The sequence below is a fragment of the Falco rusticolus genome, chromosome 6, assembly GCF_015220075.1.
Source record: "Falco rusticolus isolate bFalRus1 chromosome 6, bFalRus1.pri, whole genome shotgun sequence".
Lineage (NCBI taxonomy): Eukaryota > Metazoa > Chordata > Aves > Falconiformes > Falconidae > Falco > Falco rusticolus.
Genome location: NC_051192.1, coordinates 7956508 through 7976022, shown reverse-complemented (window position 1 = coordinate 7976022; position 19515 = coordinate 7956508). Strand labels below are relative to the sequence as shown.

General features: G+C 36.9%; 1 protein-coding gene across 11 annotated transcripts in view; it reads left to right on the top strand.

The window, feature by feature from the left end:
• RYR2 (ryanodine receptor 2) overlaps window positions 1–19515 on the top strand; it is a 434536-nt gene that overhangs the window by 191977 nt on the left and 223044 nt on the right. For all 11 annotated transcript variants that reach the window (XM_037391531.1, XM_037391524.1, XM_037391528.1 and 8 more), the window contains 3 exons: window positions 9101–9175; window positions 12772–12928; window positions 18728–18892. In XM_037391531.1, coding sequence (XP_037247428.1) covers window positions 9101–9175; window positions 12772–12928; window positions 18728–18892 — 397 coding nt within the window. The remainder of the gene's footprint in view (window positions 1–9100; window positions 9176–12771; window positions 12929–18727; window positions 18893–19515) is intronic.

Sequence of the window (19515 nt, the reverse complement as noted above, 5' to 3'; positions counted from 1 at the left end):
TGTAGTTACACTGTAATTGCAGATTTATAGGATAATCAAGCACTTCAGTAATGAACTTCAACACTTAAGAACACAGTAAAAATCTACCTCTCTTCAACAAGACTAACATTATATATAAATTGCAATAAAGGAACATGAAGTTGCAAGTTAAGAAAAAAAATTGTTTGATCTGCCTGTACAGGCACATGATGCTCTGTAACATGGGAAGCATAAGGTTCATTTCTTAAGCTGGAGACCAGTGCTGTAAGCAGTCCAGACCATTATTTTTTTCTGCAGTGTCTACCTTTTCCCCTATGCATCTAGTACCCCAAAGAAAGCAGAGCTAGTAGACAACAAATAGTACCTATATCTTTGTCTTTATATTTCCTGGTAGCAATACTGAGAAACATTGCTTCTCAGTGCTTCATAAAAAACAGACTTGATTTTCTGAACTTATCTTGTTGTTCAGGAGCTTTCTTTAATAAACTAACACAGAATAAAAATAAGTTGGGTTTTTTCTTTTTCATGTTTTCTTTTTCTGTGGTTCTATTTCTTTTCTGAAGTATTTTAAATTATTTTTACTAATAAACCTGGAATATACCCTATAATTACTTTTGACTTTATGGAGTTAGGTATAACCACTCTGTGCCCCACACTTTCTCCTGTTACATTATTAGTAAATCAGTTATTACTTAAAACCTCTATACTGCTATCTCTAATTAGAGGACTCTTGCCTATTCAAAATAATATCTAAAAGGATAATTGGTGGCTCCTTTCAATTTTCAATATTCATGCAAAAATTATTTAGATGGGTGGTATTTAACTGCTGGTATAATTATTTTTAAAAATATGGGTAATTTTGTCAGGCAGAAAATTGTAAGATAAATTATTTTAGCTTTCATTTTAAGTTAACTTCCATAACTTTTGCACATAAGGCATGGTAAAGGATTATATATTTGGAGTATAATAATGTATTATCCTTTCATTGCCTTTTGAAATAGCCTGGTGATAGGTTATGGTGGTTGTGCTTGGTTTTGTTTTGTTCCAGCGTATGCCTGAGGAGCAGCTCTGCTCTGCAGAATGGCAGCGTAAAGGAACACTGAGAAGTTCCATCTCTGTTGTGACTCACTAATTCTCTATCTCATTTTAATTTTTTCTGCAAAGGCCTCCTCTTTTATGCATTTTCAAATAAACAAATGATCAGACAGTCCTAAAATAACAGTTTTATTCTAGAGTGTCACCTGGTATCTAATTCTGGGAATGAATAAATTGTTTTGAAGGGAAGGATCCTCCCAGGCAGTTTCTAAAAATAACTGCTTATTTTCTCTATTCTTAGAGCGTTGATACAGTTACATAAATTTGAGTATAAAAGTCTTCCAGAGATTACCAGAAGTCACACATTCTCAAACTGTTTATAATCTTGGGGAAGAACATTTAGCACAGGGGAAACGTGCAAAACAGTGACAATGCAGATCCCGTATTCGCGGTTACAGAACCTAACAAAGCTTCCTCCGAGGCAAGGTCATCCAAATCTGTGCTGGAAGAGCCTGGTACAGTGGCATAAATAGTCATATAAAAAGGCTGTAAAATTCTTTTCTGTCTCTCACAATTTTTTCTGAATGCATACTGTGTTTCCTTGCTTAGTTGTTGAGCTTCTGGGTCCTTCCATGTGATCCTTAAATTGTGCTACTGTGATCACTGGAAGGTAGGGTGGAATCATCGTATTTGTGGATGAGGGACTTGGGTATAGAGAGGTGAGATGTAATTGCACAGTGAGCAGTGGAAAAAAAAGCAACATTCAGGGCCAGCTTTTGGTACTGGCAAAGCAGGTGTTTGCCCAAGGTGAAAGACTGGTTAAGAGGATGATCATGTTGCCTTCCTCCAAGAACTGAGATCCAGAAAGTTCCTTTGGCCAGTAATGGATAGCCATAGTGTTGGGTCTTGCATGCAAAGCCCAGTCCGTACTGTCTTCTGGCCATGGCCCCTCAGTTCTGGGGGGAGGGGGCTGCAGACTGCTAGAGCAGTGGCTCATCCCTTGCCCCCTCCCTCCTGCAGGCAGTGGTACCCCGTTGTCTCAGTGGTACGCACCTCCTGCCCTGGCACCAGCAGATGCAGGCGTAGGATGGGGTTAGAGCACGGAGGCAAAGTGGCTGGGCTACCTGTTGCCAAGGCTGCTGTGTCTTGGTGCATTTAAATTCCCAGTGAAGATGGTATCTGGGAGAACTGGTCTGCTGCTGCTACCTAGCTGAATTTGGTAAAAATTGCTGAGAAATCGTGAGTTGTCTCTGATAATGCTACCTTTTATGTAGAGGTGCTTAGCTCTTGATGTAACACCAGTGAGGCATTATTCAAAGGTTACATCTCTGAACTACAGTTTAAGACTGCTTTGAGTATTTGTGTATTGGGAGACTCAGAGAACTGATTTAATCAACAGTTTATTGCAGTAGTAACTCAAGAAAAATAGTAAAATAGGATTTTATTGCCTGAACTATTCCCCCCCCCCCTCCAAAAAAAAAAAAAAATCAATCTAGCTGGAATCAGAAACCTTAAAACAAGTTTTAATAATTGTAGTGGCCTGTTCACCACACAAGAGTCTCTAGGCTGGGGAGCTCCTATCCACTCAGAAATTTATTTTTCCTTGGGAAGAAGCTGTAAGTAGATTCTCCCTGAAGTTGCTAGACTTAGTTTGCTTTGCAATTAAAAAACACATTCCAGTTGGAAGCAGTGCAAATAGAGATGGTTGTGGTAGCATGTTGGTTTACTTGATATTATGCTAGAAAAAAATAGGGTTGTTTGTTTGGGGTTTTTTGTTTAAAACTACCACAAGCAGAGTGGCCGTGATCCTGGTAGTTTTCACTCACTCTGACCCAAATGAATAACAAAAAAGGAACAGGCAAAAGATTAAGTATGTGCAGCTTCACTGGATTGAATATAATTTACTGCACATGCTAGTTAGGTACGTTGCTGATTTAAGGAAGTATTTAAAGCCTTGTGCACAGAATCCTTAAATTGTGTTTTTATTGGGTAAAATGCCTTATCTATAGCAAACTGGACCTAAATTTGCAGCGTTGTTTCTGTAGCTCTTCAATTCAAATTTCAGAAGCATTTCCAGATAGATTAAAAAATAAATATAGGTAGAGATATACAAAAGAAGGCATTAGCGTAATCAGTTCGGTGTTCTGGTGGTTACTTAGATTCTATTTAACTTCAAAGCCAGGGGAAACTTCTACAGCAGCACAGTAGCTGTATTTATCTCGACAACTCTTCCTCCGCTCTCTGCCCACATGGTTTGTGGCCTGGTTCCCATCATGTGAGCTGACAGAAGTGGTATAGTGTTGAGTCTTCACTTGTGAATTTATAATATCGAAAGAATTAATAAAATGAATAAATTTATTCTAATTATGGTGGAAGCTGGTATTTAGAGCAGGTATACATTGAAGTGCTTCTGTGAAATTGTTTACCATTGTTTCAGTCTTTTAATTACAAAAAAATGCAAGAAATGTTCATAATAAATTGAGGTTGTGCAGCAAAGATTTAAAAAGTATTGTAAGAAACACGCTGATTTTTCCCCCATCACAGTTTCATTGGTTCACTGCCCCCCTTTTTTTACTGTTCAGTTAAGAGGAATTATTTTACATTTTTGATGTTGTTGTATTATGTGTGTCATTTTTATTTTCCTGTAAAAGTGTCAGCTAGTTATTAATACAGTACTTTATTAATACATTTAATTAATTAATACATTAATACATATTAATACAGTACAGCATAACTGTAGATGTTTTAATTGCTTTGCAGGGGTTTTATTGAGGTTTTAGGTTTTGGTGGTTTTTTTTTTTTGTTTTGTTTTGGAAGTCCCCAATAAGTAGTGGCAGATAGCAGTGAAAATATGTAATCAAAATTATTTGGGGTTTTTTTGGGGGCTGTGGTGCTTGCTCTTTATTGTACCACTGTCATTAATATGCTTTTAGAAGTCCAGGAGTAGGACTGTGAGTATTCATAGTTCCCAGTGTAGAAGGGGGCCATGAATGTTCCTATTGCCACTAATTTGCATTTTGATTTGCAATACAATATTTTTAAGTGGTGGCTGTGGTGCAGTTTGGACCCTTCAGAAATATATTGTAACAGAAAGAAATTTCCTGTGAGAGAGAGCAAAGTGCTCCCGGCTTTTGTGAAGCGTCACCTGAGGTGGCACAGACTCCAGTTTCACAAACGATCCAGTCAGAATAGGCCTTCATGAGGGAATGTCTATGTGGAGCTTAATTTTGTCATTCAGCACTTCTGTCACTCCTGCCTTTGAGAGTTTCTTTGGGTTAAACGTATTACATTAAGGCTTTTGTGTATTATACTGAATGTTTTGTGTTAGGCTCAGAAATGTATAGACAGGGTTTTAAAGTGTTGAAAGTCAAAATCAATGTGACTTAGCCAGTCTCAGCTCCTTTTCACTTTCCTTTCCATACTGTTCTCGTTCAACAGTTAAAATGCACTCTTTCATATGGCATTATGAACTCGTGAGGTCTGTTGTATCCCAGAAAAGCTGGGATCTGGCACCTGTGAAGAATTATTTATGACTGAAATGTGAACTCAGCAAGTTTTCACCCACCACTGGTCAATAACCTTTCCCCCATGCCCAAAACAACACACAAGCCTTGAATAGAAATGGTTGTGCTTTGCTTTTATAAATTAATCTGAAAAAAATCCATCGAGCTCTTCAGTGGCTGATCTTTCAAATTAAATCTGTTGTTGGAGGGAGCGGAACAATTTCTGTAACTTGAACTTTGACATCTTATTTGGATCTGTTCATTTGCATATAATCCAGATGCGATATTGTTATTTTATTTATACCATATTTATGGCACCCCGATTCACTCCATGTTACTGAGTTGTACTCCATTATTTCATTGCTATGGAACTTGGGATTTACAGGTTCTTGAACCAATACTACTTCAGCAATATTGAATCATTGTCATTTAATGTAATTTATTTTAGCCTCAGTTGATGCCCTTTTGTAGTCAGTGGAATTTGCTGAAATGATTGCCCTCTCCCTGCTGGACAATACTTCAATACGAATATGAAGCCAGTAATGATTCTCCAGGGGTTCTGATATGTGCTAGTCTATTTTCTACCTGTGTAATTAATTCTTTATTGCAATTGGAGGTGAGAGATTCAAACACCAAGCTTTCTTTTGGATGTTTACCATCTCTGTGCCTCTACATCACCTCTGGGGAGGCTGGAGGAGGGTGCCGGGGTAAGCAGGTGGGAGCAGCACCGGTCAGTGCCCGGTGGGTGGGGATGGGGGGGTGGGGGTGGGTGTGCTGTCTGTGGTCTGTGGTGCTGCAAGTGCAGCCCCAGCACCGTGAGACCAGTGAGATGGCAGGTTCCAGCTCTAGTGACTGTTTATATTAAGGGGAATTAAATAGATTAATGACGTAGTCAGGAGAAGGATGATGTTTTAAATGTAACTTCCAGGCACAGGTCAGGCAAACAAAGACTTCGTCACACCAGCTAATTAACTAGATTAAGGTTTATAGTAAAGAACTGAAAATTCTCAAAGGCTCTGAATTCTTTATAGATATTTTCATTCAAAAGGAAAGTGGTTAATAGCCTTATTCCGTAAGTGTAGAATATGCAAATAAAATGCTTTGGAAAGAATAGGGGAAAAAAAAGTCAAGATTTAGGGTTATGGATATGGCTTAGAAGGTATAAGGTATCTTGAGCTTTCCATGGGAAGGGTAACACTCATTGTAGCTCTTGTCCTCCCTTTTTCTGCTGTTATTTGTACTTCCCTCATGCATTTACATTCCTCATAATTTCATAACAAGGTTTTTTAATGTGCACACACTGTTTGGCAAGTATTGTGCATCTTCATTGTACCTCGCAACTCAATTTTTTTTTTTCCATCTTATCAATGTAAGCCTGCAGTAACCCTTTGATACTCAGAGAATTTTTGTGGTTTATTCACAATGTCATTAAAAGCAATGTTTTATTTGACCTAGTAATACCAGTCTTTGACATGGCTTACCAGTCTTAGTTTCAGGAAGGATTAAAATGTTATGAATCATACTTCCTTTTCAACACTGAACTGTTGTCAAGAGTATATAAAAAGAAATGAGGTACATCCTATCAAATAATGTTTTTATATAGAGCAAGTACTAAGGAAGTTGGTTGGAGCAATCGCAGAACAGTTTACTTCTTTTATTTTATTGAAATGAATTGAAAATGAACTTTGGATTTCTTAGACAGTTAAAGACATATTTTATTAGACAATAAAAACTTATGAGATGATCAGGGTTATGAATGTATTCAGCTGCTTTGGGGCAATGGCTAGTATGCATGCTGTTACGGTAAAGGCAGAGTGACTTTTCCTTCAACGAAGAAGAGATCTTTTATTCAAAGCCACCTTTTCTTTACCATCTTCTCAGTAGAGAGGGCAGTATCTAGCTAAAGACACAAGAGCTGGCACCGTATTCTAGTGCTTTGTGGCAACTTGTTTTTTTTGTAGCATGTATCTTCTTTTTGGCCCATAAGAAGTATTGCTGCTGCATGCTCAAACCCAGTCTCTGGGCTTCCCCTTGTGCTTTCCTGTAGGGATCCCTGATCCCTAGCCCTCCAGTCCCCAGCTCCTTCTCAGTCCCCCTCCAGATTGCTGTCCTTTATTCTTTTGCTGAGGCTTTGCTGCTACTGCCTTTTTGACTGTTGTGCCTAAAGTGCTATCACTGTCTTTCTGCCTTCCCCCCCTCTGTTGCTACTGTACCCGTTCATTCATATGGAAGAGACATTCCTAGGATGCTTTTTATTTCTTCTGGGAAACAAATCACATGTTTATATTTAGAATTTCTTCTCTTCTATCTCTTCTCCATTTTCTCATCTTACATGGCCATTCCCAGACATAACTCCCCTTTGGGAGAACAGCGAAAGGAAATAATGGATGGACAGTCACATAAAAGAACACTACTTTACCCATGAGAAGCCATTCTTTTAAGTTCACAATGGGCACTTTTTTAGATGTTTAAAATTACACTGACACAACTGCTATGTGTAATCTAAAGCTAGTTTCAAAAGAGTACTCAGACTGAGAAACTGGTGACAGCTTCCAGGTTTCCACTGTGAAATGGAACTTCATTCCTGAAAAGTAATAAGGTACCAATTTAAAAATGAAATATTCTGATTAATTTAAGCCTTTGCTTTTACCCGATTTCTCATAAATTTAATGACTTTAAAACTGCTGCAAAAAATTGTTGAATTTTTTTATTCTGCGAGTGCAGGAATCCTGTGTGCATTTTGGTCAGTGAGGTTCATATTGAAATAAGCCAGGATATAATCCCAATGTTTTGACTTGAAAAAACAAACAAGCAAACAAACAAACCCAATGACAATGAAGATCAATTTCAATAAAAAATAAAATTGGCTTTGAATTTCATTCCTTTCTGTGAGAGAGATATGAGAGACTTTTACCTGTCAGCTGCTCCTAGCACCACAACCATTGCAGCAAATGACTAATACGTGGAGAAAATACTGGATATAAGGTCAAGGGGAGGATTTTGTACATGTTTATATATGCACTTGTAACTCCTTTTTAGTAGGTGGACAATGTGCCAGGGCTTCTATTTATGCATGGGTCACAAGTATTCAGTGTGAGTGGTTCTATAATTGTAGTGAGCAATATTTATTTTGTATTTGAACTCATTTTTCCCCCTTTAGTTTGTCTTCATTCTTTTGTGAAGTTTGGGAGTCTTTATTTCCTTATACTTTTTAGCATATTCCAAGATGAATTTTAGCATATCTGTAGTTTCATATTGTCAACAGTACTGAGGAATATATTCTAACTTACTATTTCTTTTGGTTTTGAACCATTTCTTTCAATGCCGGGTTTTCCTCTGTGTTAAGCATTCAGTCTGTCTGTATTACACCCACAGGAGGACCTTGGAAGCTAAAGCCTTGTAAGTACTATGCACCAGATTCCAAAGTTGTGGTCCTCCAAAAATTGCTTCTAATAAACAATGGGGAATGCCTACAAATTCAATATTAATATTCCCTAAAGTTATTTCTCTGGCTATTTTTGGCAGTGCCTGATGTCGGCTGAAGATCCCATTTACTCAATCCATAAGGTTTTCCAGGGTCCATAAAACTAGGCCATTCTTTGGCATTGTTCCCTGACATGCTTGACCTGATAACCATAGCGACAGCACTACCTTGCATAAGGCACTTCTGTATTGATTTTTCCCAAAGGAAAGGCCTAGATTTTTAAATTCTGGCAGTGTTTTAGGGCAGAAATAAAGGTGCAGGTGAGAAGCAGTCCAGAGAATGACTCCCTAAGTCTAGAGTGGCAGTGCTAATACTCACCACATTACTCAGTGTTTATTTTGAGGAGAAGTCAGGTTATCTATTCAGGGCTCTTGATGACCATAAAGCTAAAACATTTTGTTGATCATATATAAATCACTTACCTGTGTATAGAATAATGGAGAAAAAAACACCCAACCTTTTCTTAGGCTTAATTACTATTTTTTAGAAGCACTTAGGTTTATGGATATATGGAGGAACTAGTAGGGTCATTAAATAATAAAATTTGGAAATAGGAATCTGTTAACAGATGTGTGAAGACTGTATCAGTGTGTTTGTGAAACTTCAGGTGCTATGATAATAAAATACAGTGTCACATAAGTGAATTTTCATAATTCAATATAGTAAGTTGTGTGGTTATTTTAATAGTATAAGCTCTGAGAAAACACTGCCTTTCTTGTGGGATGTATGCAGTGATCACAGATCTTTATCAGCATTTATTATTTATTGTTAGAATCTAGAAATATTTTTATCAGGCTATTGACTTTTATATTTTTTTTCTCCCTGGATTCCCTATCCTTAAAACACAAGAAAGATATCTAAGCAAACACTGTATAAATCTCGTTGTTATGAATATCACAATAATGGATGCTAAAGACAATTAAAACAAAATAGGGTAACTAAGTCTGAAGGTATATTTGATAAGAGATGGGTTTGAATCTGACAGTTCCGATAATTATTTTCTCAGTCTTAAAATGAGAGATGTAGTTAAATGAACAAACAAATATGGTTTCTTCCAACAGAGCTGAGCATTTAGTCTGTGCCTTTGCTTGTTTCCCAGAACTGTCCATTATGAAGGTGGCGCTGTGTCAATTCATGCTCGTTCCCTTTGGCGACTAGAGACTCTAAGAGTTGCGTAAGTAAAATCTCTCTCACAAAAAGAAGTCTGTTTGCAGGGCACTTTTTGTATAATAAGAATGTTCCTATAAAAATCAGATTAATAGCTATAAACCCAGAGTGATAATACTAAAATAATCTTCAAAAAGTGCTCTATATCAGTTTCATGAAAAACTTAAGGTCTTCCTGTAGAGTGGATGTAACACACGTGCAGTGTATATGTATTTTGATTTTTTTTTAAGTTGTTATAGCTGTCAGCGAATTTACAATTCACATCTTTAACAGATCTGTGACATAATCAGAACTGTTTTCCTTAAAAATAACAGTTCATGTGTGCCACCCCGTAACTTGTTTAAGCCATTTGGAAGTCCTAAAGGCAAAAATTTACAGGAAAAAAAAATGCTACCTTGCATTGTTGGAAGTGTTGGAATGATGGTAAGAAATTCTTGCCTTGTTTGTTAAGGTAATTGCACTGTAAAATTGCACTTAAGTTGTATTACAGTATGTGCTTGTGATAAAATTTGTAGTGACTAATAAATGATTGCTTTTTAGAGATTAAATCAGGGAAGCTTTGGGAAAGGTTATGTTCTAATGATGCTGTTTTCTGTGTGTGCATTTTATTTAATAGGATTATGTTAAATGTCATTGATAGGGCAGTGAGATTTTTGCTTTGGACTAAAATTGACCTCGAGGGTGCTTAAGTGACAAGAAGGAAACTGTGGAAGGATCTCTGCCTTTTTACTTTTCTGATTACGTGTACTTCCCTAATAAGCAGTGGTACTGAAGCAACATGTGGATTTGAGAAACTACAGGTTTCTGTTACAACTATCTCACTTTGGCAGTCATTGCATCCAAACTTTTCAAGTGTAAACATTTGAACATATATGACTGAGAAAAAGTGTGAGAACTATCAAAACAACTAAGCAAAGGTAGCGGCAGTCTTTCTTTTTAAGGAACATGACTTTCTTACCAGGAAAAAAAAAAAAACCAAATAAAATCACAAGACTACCACTCTCTCCTACAAGTCTGTCACCTCCCTGTTTTCCTGCATGGTATGCTAATAGCTATATAAATTCATTGCTAAATTGCAGGCACATTACTGTTGATGCCAGTACTTCAATTTGTAACTTAAGTGTATCCATGCCTGAAGTCCTCCATCACTTCTAGTCCTTCCTAGAATGACTGCAGATATAAGGTTGATTCTGTTGATTTTATATAATTCTGGAGAAATCATTGTTTCTGAACTCTCCTTATTAGGGGAGAACTCATAGAAATTGGGCCAGTCTGCATGTGCAGACTGCCTCTTGGGATGCCCTGCCTTGGAATGCTAGATATTATTGCTTAGCATTGCATTCTTTCCCAAAAGGTGGCAGGGATCATATTCTCATGTTGCAGAAAATAACTTTTATTAGTCAGAAATGGCTTCACAAGATACTTTCTGCTCAAAAGGCTTTTCTTGTAAGTGCACATGATTTGTCCTTTTTCCTATCCTGCAGGTGTGAACTGGGGGCATGGCTCAATTGCCCTACATGTATTGTTTACTTTTTCTTATTGGTACAAGAGAAAATCAAGTCAGACTAGAGAAAAAGGCAGCTCCCCAGCATGGCCCATAATAGGAAAGGTGCAGAGCTGATGTGCTTTAGCAGATCCAGAAATATGATAGCGGAGATTTGTGACTGTCATGAGACTCAACCACTTCCCTGGGCAGGCTGTTCCAATGTTTGACAACCCGTTTGGTGAAGAAATTTTCCCTAATATCTAATCTAAACCTCCCCTGGCGCAACTTCAGGCCATTTCCTCTTGTCCTACCCTTGTTACTTGGGTGAAGAGACAACACCCATGTGCCCACAACCTCCTTTCAAGTAGTAGTAGAAAGAGATGAGGTCCCCCCTGAGCCCCCTCCTCTCCAGGCCAACCCCCCCAGGTCCCTCAGCCGCCCCTCACAAGGCTGGTGCCCCAGCCCCTGCCCCAGCCCCCTGCCCGGCTCTGGACACGCTCCAGCCCCTCCACGTCCCCCTGCAGTGAGGGGCCCAAAGCTGAACACAGGGGTCCAGGGGCGGCCTCACCGGTGCCCAGCGCAGGGGGACGGGCACTGCCCTGGTCCTGCTGGCGACACTGTTTTGGATACAAATAGTTGGGGGTAAACCCCCTTCTTTCTTTTGGATTCTTTAAAAATGGTAACTAAAAAGATATAGAAGTTTAATTAGTGAAGTATAATAAATCCTGCTACAAAACAGCAGCCCGGTATTGCTATTGCATTTTAAAAACTCCTGCCTGCCACACTGGTTCTGCACACTTTGCATACAGTATAGCCAACTCTGAGAAGACACGCTTAAACAAATGGATATTTATATTGAATAGGTAAGTGCTTTGATTTGCTACATGTATGCGTCAGGGAAAATGAATATTATTTAAACCTGTTTAAGTGCTAACTTAAGGGATTTTCAGATTTTTACAAGAATATATGCAAAACATTTGCATAAAAACTTTTTACGTTTTTAAATGCTGTACCTGAAACTAAATGCAAGTAAGAAGATGCAGTAATACAAAATTCGGATATGGGTAATCAGGTTAAATTCGTAAGGATGTTTTGTATATTTCATTGATACTATGTGAACATTTGTTGATAATTTTAAGCTATTTCAAGCCACAGTAAATGTAGAGAATTACTAGTATTTGTGGAAGCACATCAGAACCTCAGCAATAAGTGGTAGCTCCATTATGATGGGCGTTTTGCAAACATAAAATAAAGGTATGATTTCCTCTCCAAAAAGCAACATGCACATGCATCTAAAGCGTAAATTTTTGAAAATATAAGGCTGAAGAAAGTATTTTGAAGATCCAGGAAAACATCCTGGCTCTGCCAATTTTCCAATCAAAGGAATATTTGAGAAGCCTTCTGAGAAGGCTTTGTGAAATGCATTGTTTTCAGTAACCCAAATACAAGTTTATCTTCAGGAGTTAATCAGGAAGCACAGAAGAGCTGACTTTTCAGTTTATGGCAAGAAGTTAGAAACCAGCAACTATATTTCACCTTCGGGTGTTCTTGGGGAGCTTAGATAGAAAATCTTAGCCTTTCTTCCTTCATTTCCTCCTATAGAATATGAAGAATCTTGGCCAGCCTTTGCGTAGTAGTTTTTAAAATTTATTTTAAGATTATTTTTATTTATATTTGTTTATTTATTTAACTGATTTGGGGTTTTTTGCACACTGTTTAAAGTGTGCCTGGAGTGTGCTGACTGCTGAAAGGAGAGCGCTCTGGGAAAGTGAACAAACTCGGCTGCTGGGAGGTGAAATGGAGAGGGAACTGAAAGTTCTAAGCTCCTTGGGTGCAGCACAAGCCTCCTTTTCTGTAGGGATCTGTATCTTCCCTAGAGAGGAATTCAGTCTGAAGCAAGGCAGCCTGTGAAAATGACTGGGTCAAGATTATTTATTGGAATGGTTTTATTGGAGATAACCACAAAGAAGCCATTTTCTTGCTAATAATTTGACATTTAGAATTTTATCCTTTTACCAACTAGTTGGTGGTACAACTTACTTGAAAATATTTTTGCCAGTAGTTAAAAACTATGTTTTATTTTAAAAAAACAAATGTTTCCTTATGAACTTTCTTAGGTGGAGTGGCAGCCACATTAGATGGGGACAGCCATTCAGACTAAGGCATATAACAACAGGAAAATATTTAAGTCTCCTGGATGACAAGAGTCTTCTTCTTACAGACAAAGAGAAAGCAGATGTAAAATCTACGGCATTCTGTTTTCGGTCTTCCAAGGTATGGAATCAGTGCAGCATTAATATAACCAGTAGTAATTCTAATCTCTTTTGTAAGCAAGATTTAGGTATTTCCTATTGCATTAAAATATATGGTAATAGTAAACAATTATTCAATAACTTCTTTTTAGCATTTACTTTATATATTATAAATTATTTTTCTCTTTGGGAAGATAAGAAATGAATATATACCTGAAAACAAGTATATCGACTTTTGCACTCTGGTAACGTAGAAATACTTCAATATTTTAGGACAATGCAGTGCAACTGTATTGGGGAATTCCTGTTGCAATTACTATAGATCTTAACAGTTATTCTCCATTGAAGCAAGGAGGATGAAATAATTAATTAATTGATTCTCAAGAATTATTATTCAGCAGGGGTTACTCCAAAAAGAATGGAACAATATACTGTGAGCTATTTTTACATGGATTATTTAGTAAAAAAAAATAATACTTGAAGGCAAGAATTGTTAGCAGTCCAGAGAGTATCTTTTGTTGATATGGAGAAGGTGCTTTGTCTGAATTTTCTTAATACCTTATACACATGCGTTTTGGAGATTAGAAAATACTCTATTTGAAGTTTCTTCCTTTGTTTTCTTCAACTTGAACTTGGAAGTCTTATTTGGAAGTATTTTTTAGAATTTCTATTTTGAAGTAGTTTTGTCCTACAAGTTAACATTTATTGATTTAGTTATCATTCAGTGACCAAACCTATTCTGTGCTGAGTAGAGCAGAGATAAAAGTCTTTGAGGCATGTAGAAACATGTTATGGTAATTGATTCTTGAAGTAACATGAGAGTATCTTAGAAGGGGTCTATAAGCTAATCAGTAAATGACAGATACAATCTTACTGATATTCAAATACGGATTTTCAAAGAAATCGGAAGTTTGGAAGATTGTACTTAAAGTTAATTTTGTGGATATCAACATTCATTTTAGCTACAGACTTACTTGGAAGGAATTATGGAGATACCACAGGGGAGGAGTATGTGTTTTGCTCTTCATTGCTAAGGATGAGTCCAGTCTCCTGCTTAGGACTTCTTAAAGGAGTGTTGTGTTTCACTTTGTTAGGATACAGGCATTAAAAATTTTAAGATGACTTCTCTCTCTGGCAAAAAGCATTAAATAGATATTTCAAAATTATAGCAGCCCTAGAAAGGCTTCTGCAAATAAGGTAAGAAGCTTTAGAGGTCTTTTCCTCCAAGCATGTATGGACAAACCATCCAAAGTTTCACTCGTGATGTTGTGTGTAATTAGCCCAAAATAATTATTCCTGGATAAGTGGCAGCCCCTAATCTTCACTGTTGAATATAGATCATTAATAGCTGGGAGTATGCCAAGTTGCTAGGTCTTTCTTATAGCAATTTCATCCCTTTTTGCCACAGTCATAATTCTTCTTTCCACTACATGAAAAGTAGAGGAAGGAAGAATTATGAAGACCACACTTGTGCTATTAGATAAGCAAAGTCAGATATGGGGAAAGAATACCCTTATTTGCAGTGTTAAAGACTCAGTTCCCTCAGGTATGTGAGTAGATAATAATTTCCATTTCCAAATGAAAAGTAGCTTCAATGTTTGCAAGGAAAATACGGAAAATCTCTCCTGTGTAAATCTGAAGGTTCAGATGCAAATGTAAATGCTCAACATTTATTGTTTTTAACCTCATTATTTGCAGACACCTTTACTCATCATCTTAAACCCATTAGCTTGCCAGTGCTGCATTTTGAAAATAAACAGAAGAGAACAAGAAAGTTCAAGTTTTTTTATACAATGTCTTATATGAACCAGAATACTTTTTCAGATGTTCAAAGTAACACAGACACATACTTTTTTTTTCCCCGAAAACACAATATCTTGATACAGAATCAAACAGTTAGATCAGAATCTTCTTATGTGTTAAAATTCTTTAAATATCTCAGCAAAACAAAGAAATGTGAAAGGTTAAAAACATCACAAGCCAAACAGCACTCAGAAGAGATGGATATTCTGAAGAGCTAACAGTGTCTTCATTTTTGTCTGGGAATTGGGCTTTATGCTCTGGTTATTATGTATTACCCTAATACCTAGCATTAAATGAGAATTATATTAGCCTTTCCAACATCTGAAATTCAGAAAATTCTTTTTTTCTCTTTTGGAGTCTTGCTCTGCTCAGCACAGGATGTCCACAGGTATCTACAATTTATTCTGCAAACATACGTCTCTTTTATAGACTTGAATTTGTAGTGATTTACGTTCTGTGGATTTTTTTCTCACATTTGCTAAATATTGGTTCTTTTTGATAAAAAGCATTAGCTTAATCTCACTTTTCCACTGAAATAAGGTAATTTTACTGACTTAGAAATATTTATACATTCTGTACAAAGTCTGCTTTTTCTGTCCAGTCTTTACCAGTGGACAGAAGTACATCCATTTTAATAACATTTTATGGCCTGTATTTTTATATCTTCACCTGTTTCTTTATAAAATTTCATAGGAAATATAATAATATAATCTTAAAAAGCAGTCACAAATTAACTTCTTCCAGTCAGTGAGATCTGCTAGAAGGTCAACCCTGAAAGTATGCCACAGAAGGTACGGGTCAGGTCAGATGAAAACAGATAAAATTGAAAGAGCAAGCTTTAATCATGAGCATCAATTTTGGAATGTTATAAGGAATGAAACAGAGACATTGCAGTGAAATAACACGTATAAAGCAAGGCTTCAGAATAATTTTTTTCCACATTAATCTAAAACCATTTATAATTGTTTTGTCCATTTGGGCCACAACAAATGTGGGAATATTTGCTTGTATTCTTGTATGCGTGGAATAAAAGCTGTTTATAAAGAGCACATCCTTCTGGATAGAATCTGGCACAATGTTCAATAAACTTGTTTGTTTCCAGTGCATTCTTGTAGCTTTGCATTACTGAGGTTGTTTACTGACTGTTGCAAAACCCAAAAATTTCTGCTTGTTCCAGTGTAATGAAGGAAGAGTTTTGGTCTTTTTTTTTTATTATTATTATTTTAGAAAAAGTTGATGGTCTGAGAATAGGCCTAGACTGCAAATAAAACTGAAGCTTTTCTTTGTAAATATCCTGTAGGAAGAATTAGCAGGTGGTTATGTAGTGGCAGGTTATGGTAAGGATGTAGTGGGCTGGAAACTTGCATCATGTAGTGCCTATACCAATATGCAATTATCAAATGGTGACATGGTGATTTCTGATGGTTTTGGGATCCTGATTTTCACTGTTGAACTATTTTACAGTAGATAGGATTGATTCATTACATGTTCTTTCTCCACTGCCTGCTGTTTACTGGCATGAATCCAGCATTCCATTCAAATCTTCCACTTTATAAACAATTTGTGGTTTTTCTTCGATCCCTAAAAAAGGCTCAGTGTCTCAAAGCTTCCAAATGAATGCTCTGCTGCCCCTACACCATCCCCTAGCTTCCATTTCCCTCCTATGTTTAATCTAACTCTTATGCTTTCCTGGCTGCTGTGTTTATTCTGCAAAAAAGAGCTCAATTGAATGTGATTAAATCCAGTCTGGGCTCTAAACCTACACACAGAGTTGTCACTGGACTTACATAGGTGAGGGCAGAGATCTTGTCTGGCAAATTATTGGTGCTGCAATTTTTTACGCTAAGTAAATTTAACTTTAATTCTAATTTGAATGAAGATTTCAATATCAAACCCCTTCAATTTCTGTTACAGTCAGTGGTTTTTAAAGAAAGTACGGAATAGTATTTTAAATTAATAATCCCTCATGTTATTGACAGTGCTTTATGAGAAAATTTGTGAATTCATATATTCCTGTCTTAAGAATTAGTTGCTAGGAGGAAGAAAAGAAAATCTTACAATGTAGAAGCACAGTATGTTCACACAGGTTCACACTATCTTCTAGTTATGAAGATAATTCAGAAGACTGGAGCTTGAAATCAGGCTGTCATTTCTTCATGTGATGGCAGGACCTGATTTATTTTTTCCTGTAACATCGTTTGTGTGCAATGTCCTATTATAAGTAGCTTTTCAATTTCCAGCTATTACTACAACCACATTATTTGTGCTAGCTTTGAAAGAGTTGAATACAACATTTAGAGAAATGATATGAGCAAAATAATTAATTGATAAAAGAAGCACATAATAACTCGGTAATTGGCATCAGATGTATTTATAAATCAGTTATTAAAATCTTGTCCACTGATACATGGTAATAAGAATTTCAGCACTTAAGGAATCGGGCATTTACAAGATAGTGAAATTAATGTCTGTATCCAGAAACAGTTTACTAATTTGAATTTATCAATATATTATATCTGGAAGTGTAACGTTATGAAAGGTATCAATTTCATCTCGGTAATTTTATTTTTTTACTTTTTATTTAAGTGCTTCAAAATGCATTTATAATTGTAGGACGAGAATCTAGTTACATGACATTTGCCTTTACTTAATAAATGCTTTTAAAAATCCTTTAATAAATTAGAGATTGTTTTCTGCTCATATAAAAACCCCAGTCTTTGTCATCTTTCACTGTGAAGCTGTCTCCCCAGATGGTCAAGGCACACGTGGATGGTGTAATCATTCTATTCTTTCCTGTGTGTAGTAGGACAGGACATGTAGAAGTTTTTGTCTCGTTATTCCTAACGTTACTCTGAGGAACTGAACGAAGTGACTTGTCCTCTATTGCTGATGAGTACGAGCAGAGAAGGTTGAAGCTGTGCTTGGTTAAGGGGATCACCTTGCACCCTGAATTCGCACAAGTGATTTTTTTGAGCAGTGGTGAAAATTAAGCTGCTTCTTACAGGGCACGTGTGAGCATCTATAGAAGCAGAATCCAGGGAGTTACTGCACCAGTCCCTGAGAAGTTTTGGGCATAATTACATTAACATCCTTCCTACAGTTAACGAGATACATACTGATCCTTTGAAACAAGTGTTTTTTCATACTTACCTTTGGATTTACCAGCTAGTGCAGCAGGTGAGGTATATCAGCTGGTCAAACCACATACTTTTGGAGAGGTTAAATGGATGATTTGCCGTGAACCAGGACATGTGGGCTGTTTGGCTTACAAATGGATGTCTTTGGGGAAGGCATTGGTTCTTAGAAGAGGTAGATATTGGGCAACACCTCAAATTACAGTTACAAATTAGAGTATTTGGATACTAAATTTCCTCTCCTGAAACAGCTGCTGTTTGTATAGGACACCAGCTGGACTGATAACATGGTCGTGCCCTTCTGCTTTTACAGCATGTCAACAGGCTGGTCACAAACATGCAGAAATGGATTTATTTATATTTTTTTTTCCCTCAGGAAATGCTAAGCCCATTGCTGGGCAGTGATAGGCAGTGGTAGGTTAAAGGCCATTTCTCCGTGACAGAAACTGTAGGGAGGTACTCATCTTTTCCAGGCTGGAAAAAAACCCAGAATCCCCATGAAAAAGTTTCTGGAGGTTAATGCCTGGTTCACGTAGGGAATTCAATGTATTTGGTGGTGTTTTGTCAGCTTTTATGTTTCAGTAATGACATGTACTGTCAGTTATGATCCTAGTTCTTTCCTAGGCAGGTGAGGTGAATACGCCTGGCTCTCCTACTGTAATGAGCTAGGGTTCTGTGTCAATGGGATCTCTTTCTCCATCTTTCCCTAAATGTTTAACTTGAAGGTGGCATTTCTGCCATTTTTAAATAATTTCATTAAAGAATGACCTCAAGTATTTTTTTAGGTCCTGTTCTAGACAGTTGCCTAGTATTTAATATTTTATGCAAATATTAACATGTTGGTTATTGTTCTTGTATAACTTTTTTTTCTTGTTCTTCCTCAGGAAAAGTTAGACATAGGGACAAGAAAAGAGGTGGATGGAATGGGAGCACCTGAAATAAAATACGGGGATTCAATATGCTTCATACAACACGTAGATACAGGCTTATGGCTCACATACCAGTCTGCTGATGCAAAGTCTGTAAGAATGGGGTCTGTGCAGCGGAAGGTGAGTGTAAATGGGACGGCATTTCCTTCAGTCACAGTCTTATAGGGCAGGGTTGGGGAATGAAAGGAACTACAGGAGAGAGCTAATTTCAGGGTTTCATTTTAAGCATGTATTTATTTCGTTGTGAAAGGTTGCTTTTTATTAGTCACATATTGAAAAACCACGTGATGTACTGAATTCTTAAACTGAAAACTAAAGTGCATATTAGCCTGTAGACGTTAACCCACAAATGTTGATAAATCAGGATATACTTGACGCCAAACTAAAATATTAGTAATAGCCTGTAGAATATGCTAAAAATCCTTTTTTCAGTGTGCTCTAGTTTGGATTGAGGAGGCTTTTAGTTCAAAGTCTTTTCTTTCCATGTTGTAAGCGTATTACCTTTTGGGCTGGAGTATTCAAGTCTTCAGTTCTGAGGGATTTCTTCTTTTATAGAACCACCATGACCAAGTGAAAAGATAACTCAGCGTAATAAAGTAGGAAAAAGATTCTTTTACAACTTCCCACATCTTCCAGAAGCAGTATTTGTGTTAGTGTTTTTTGTAGATGTTTAAATTTTCAGGAAATTATTTCTCAACAAGGAAAAAAAGTTTTACCCTTCTTTTATAAAATAAAATAAAATG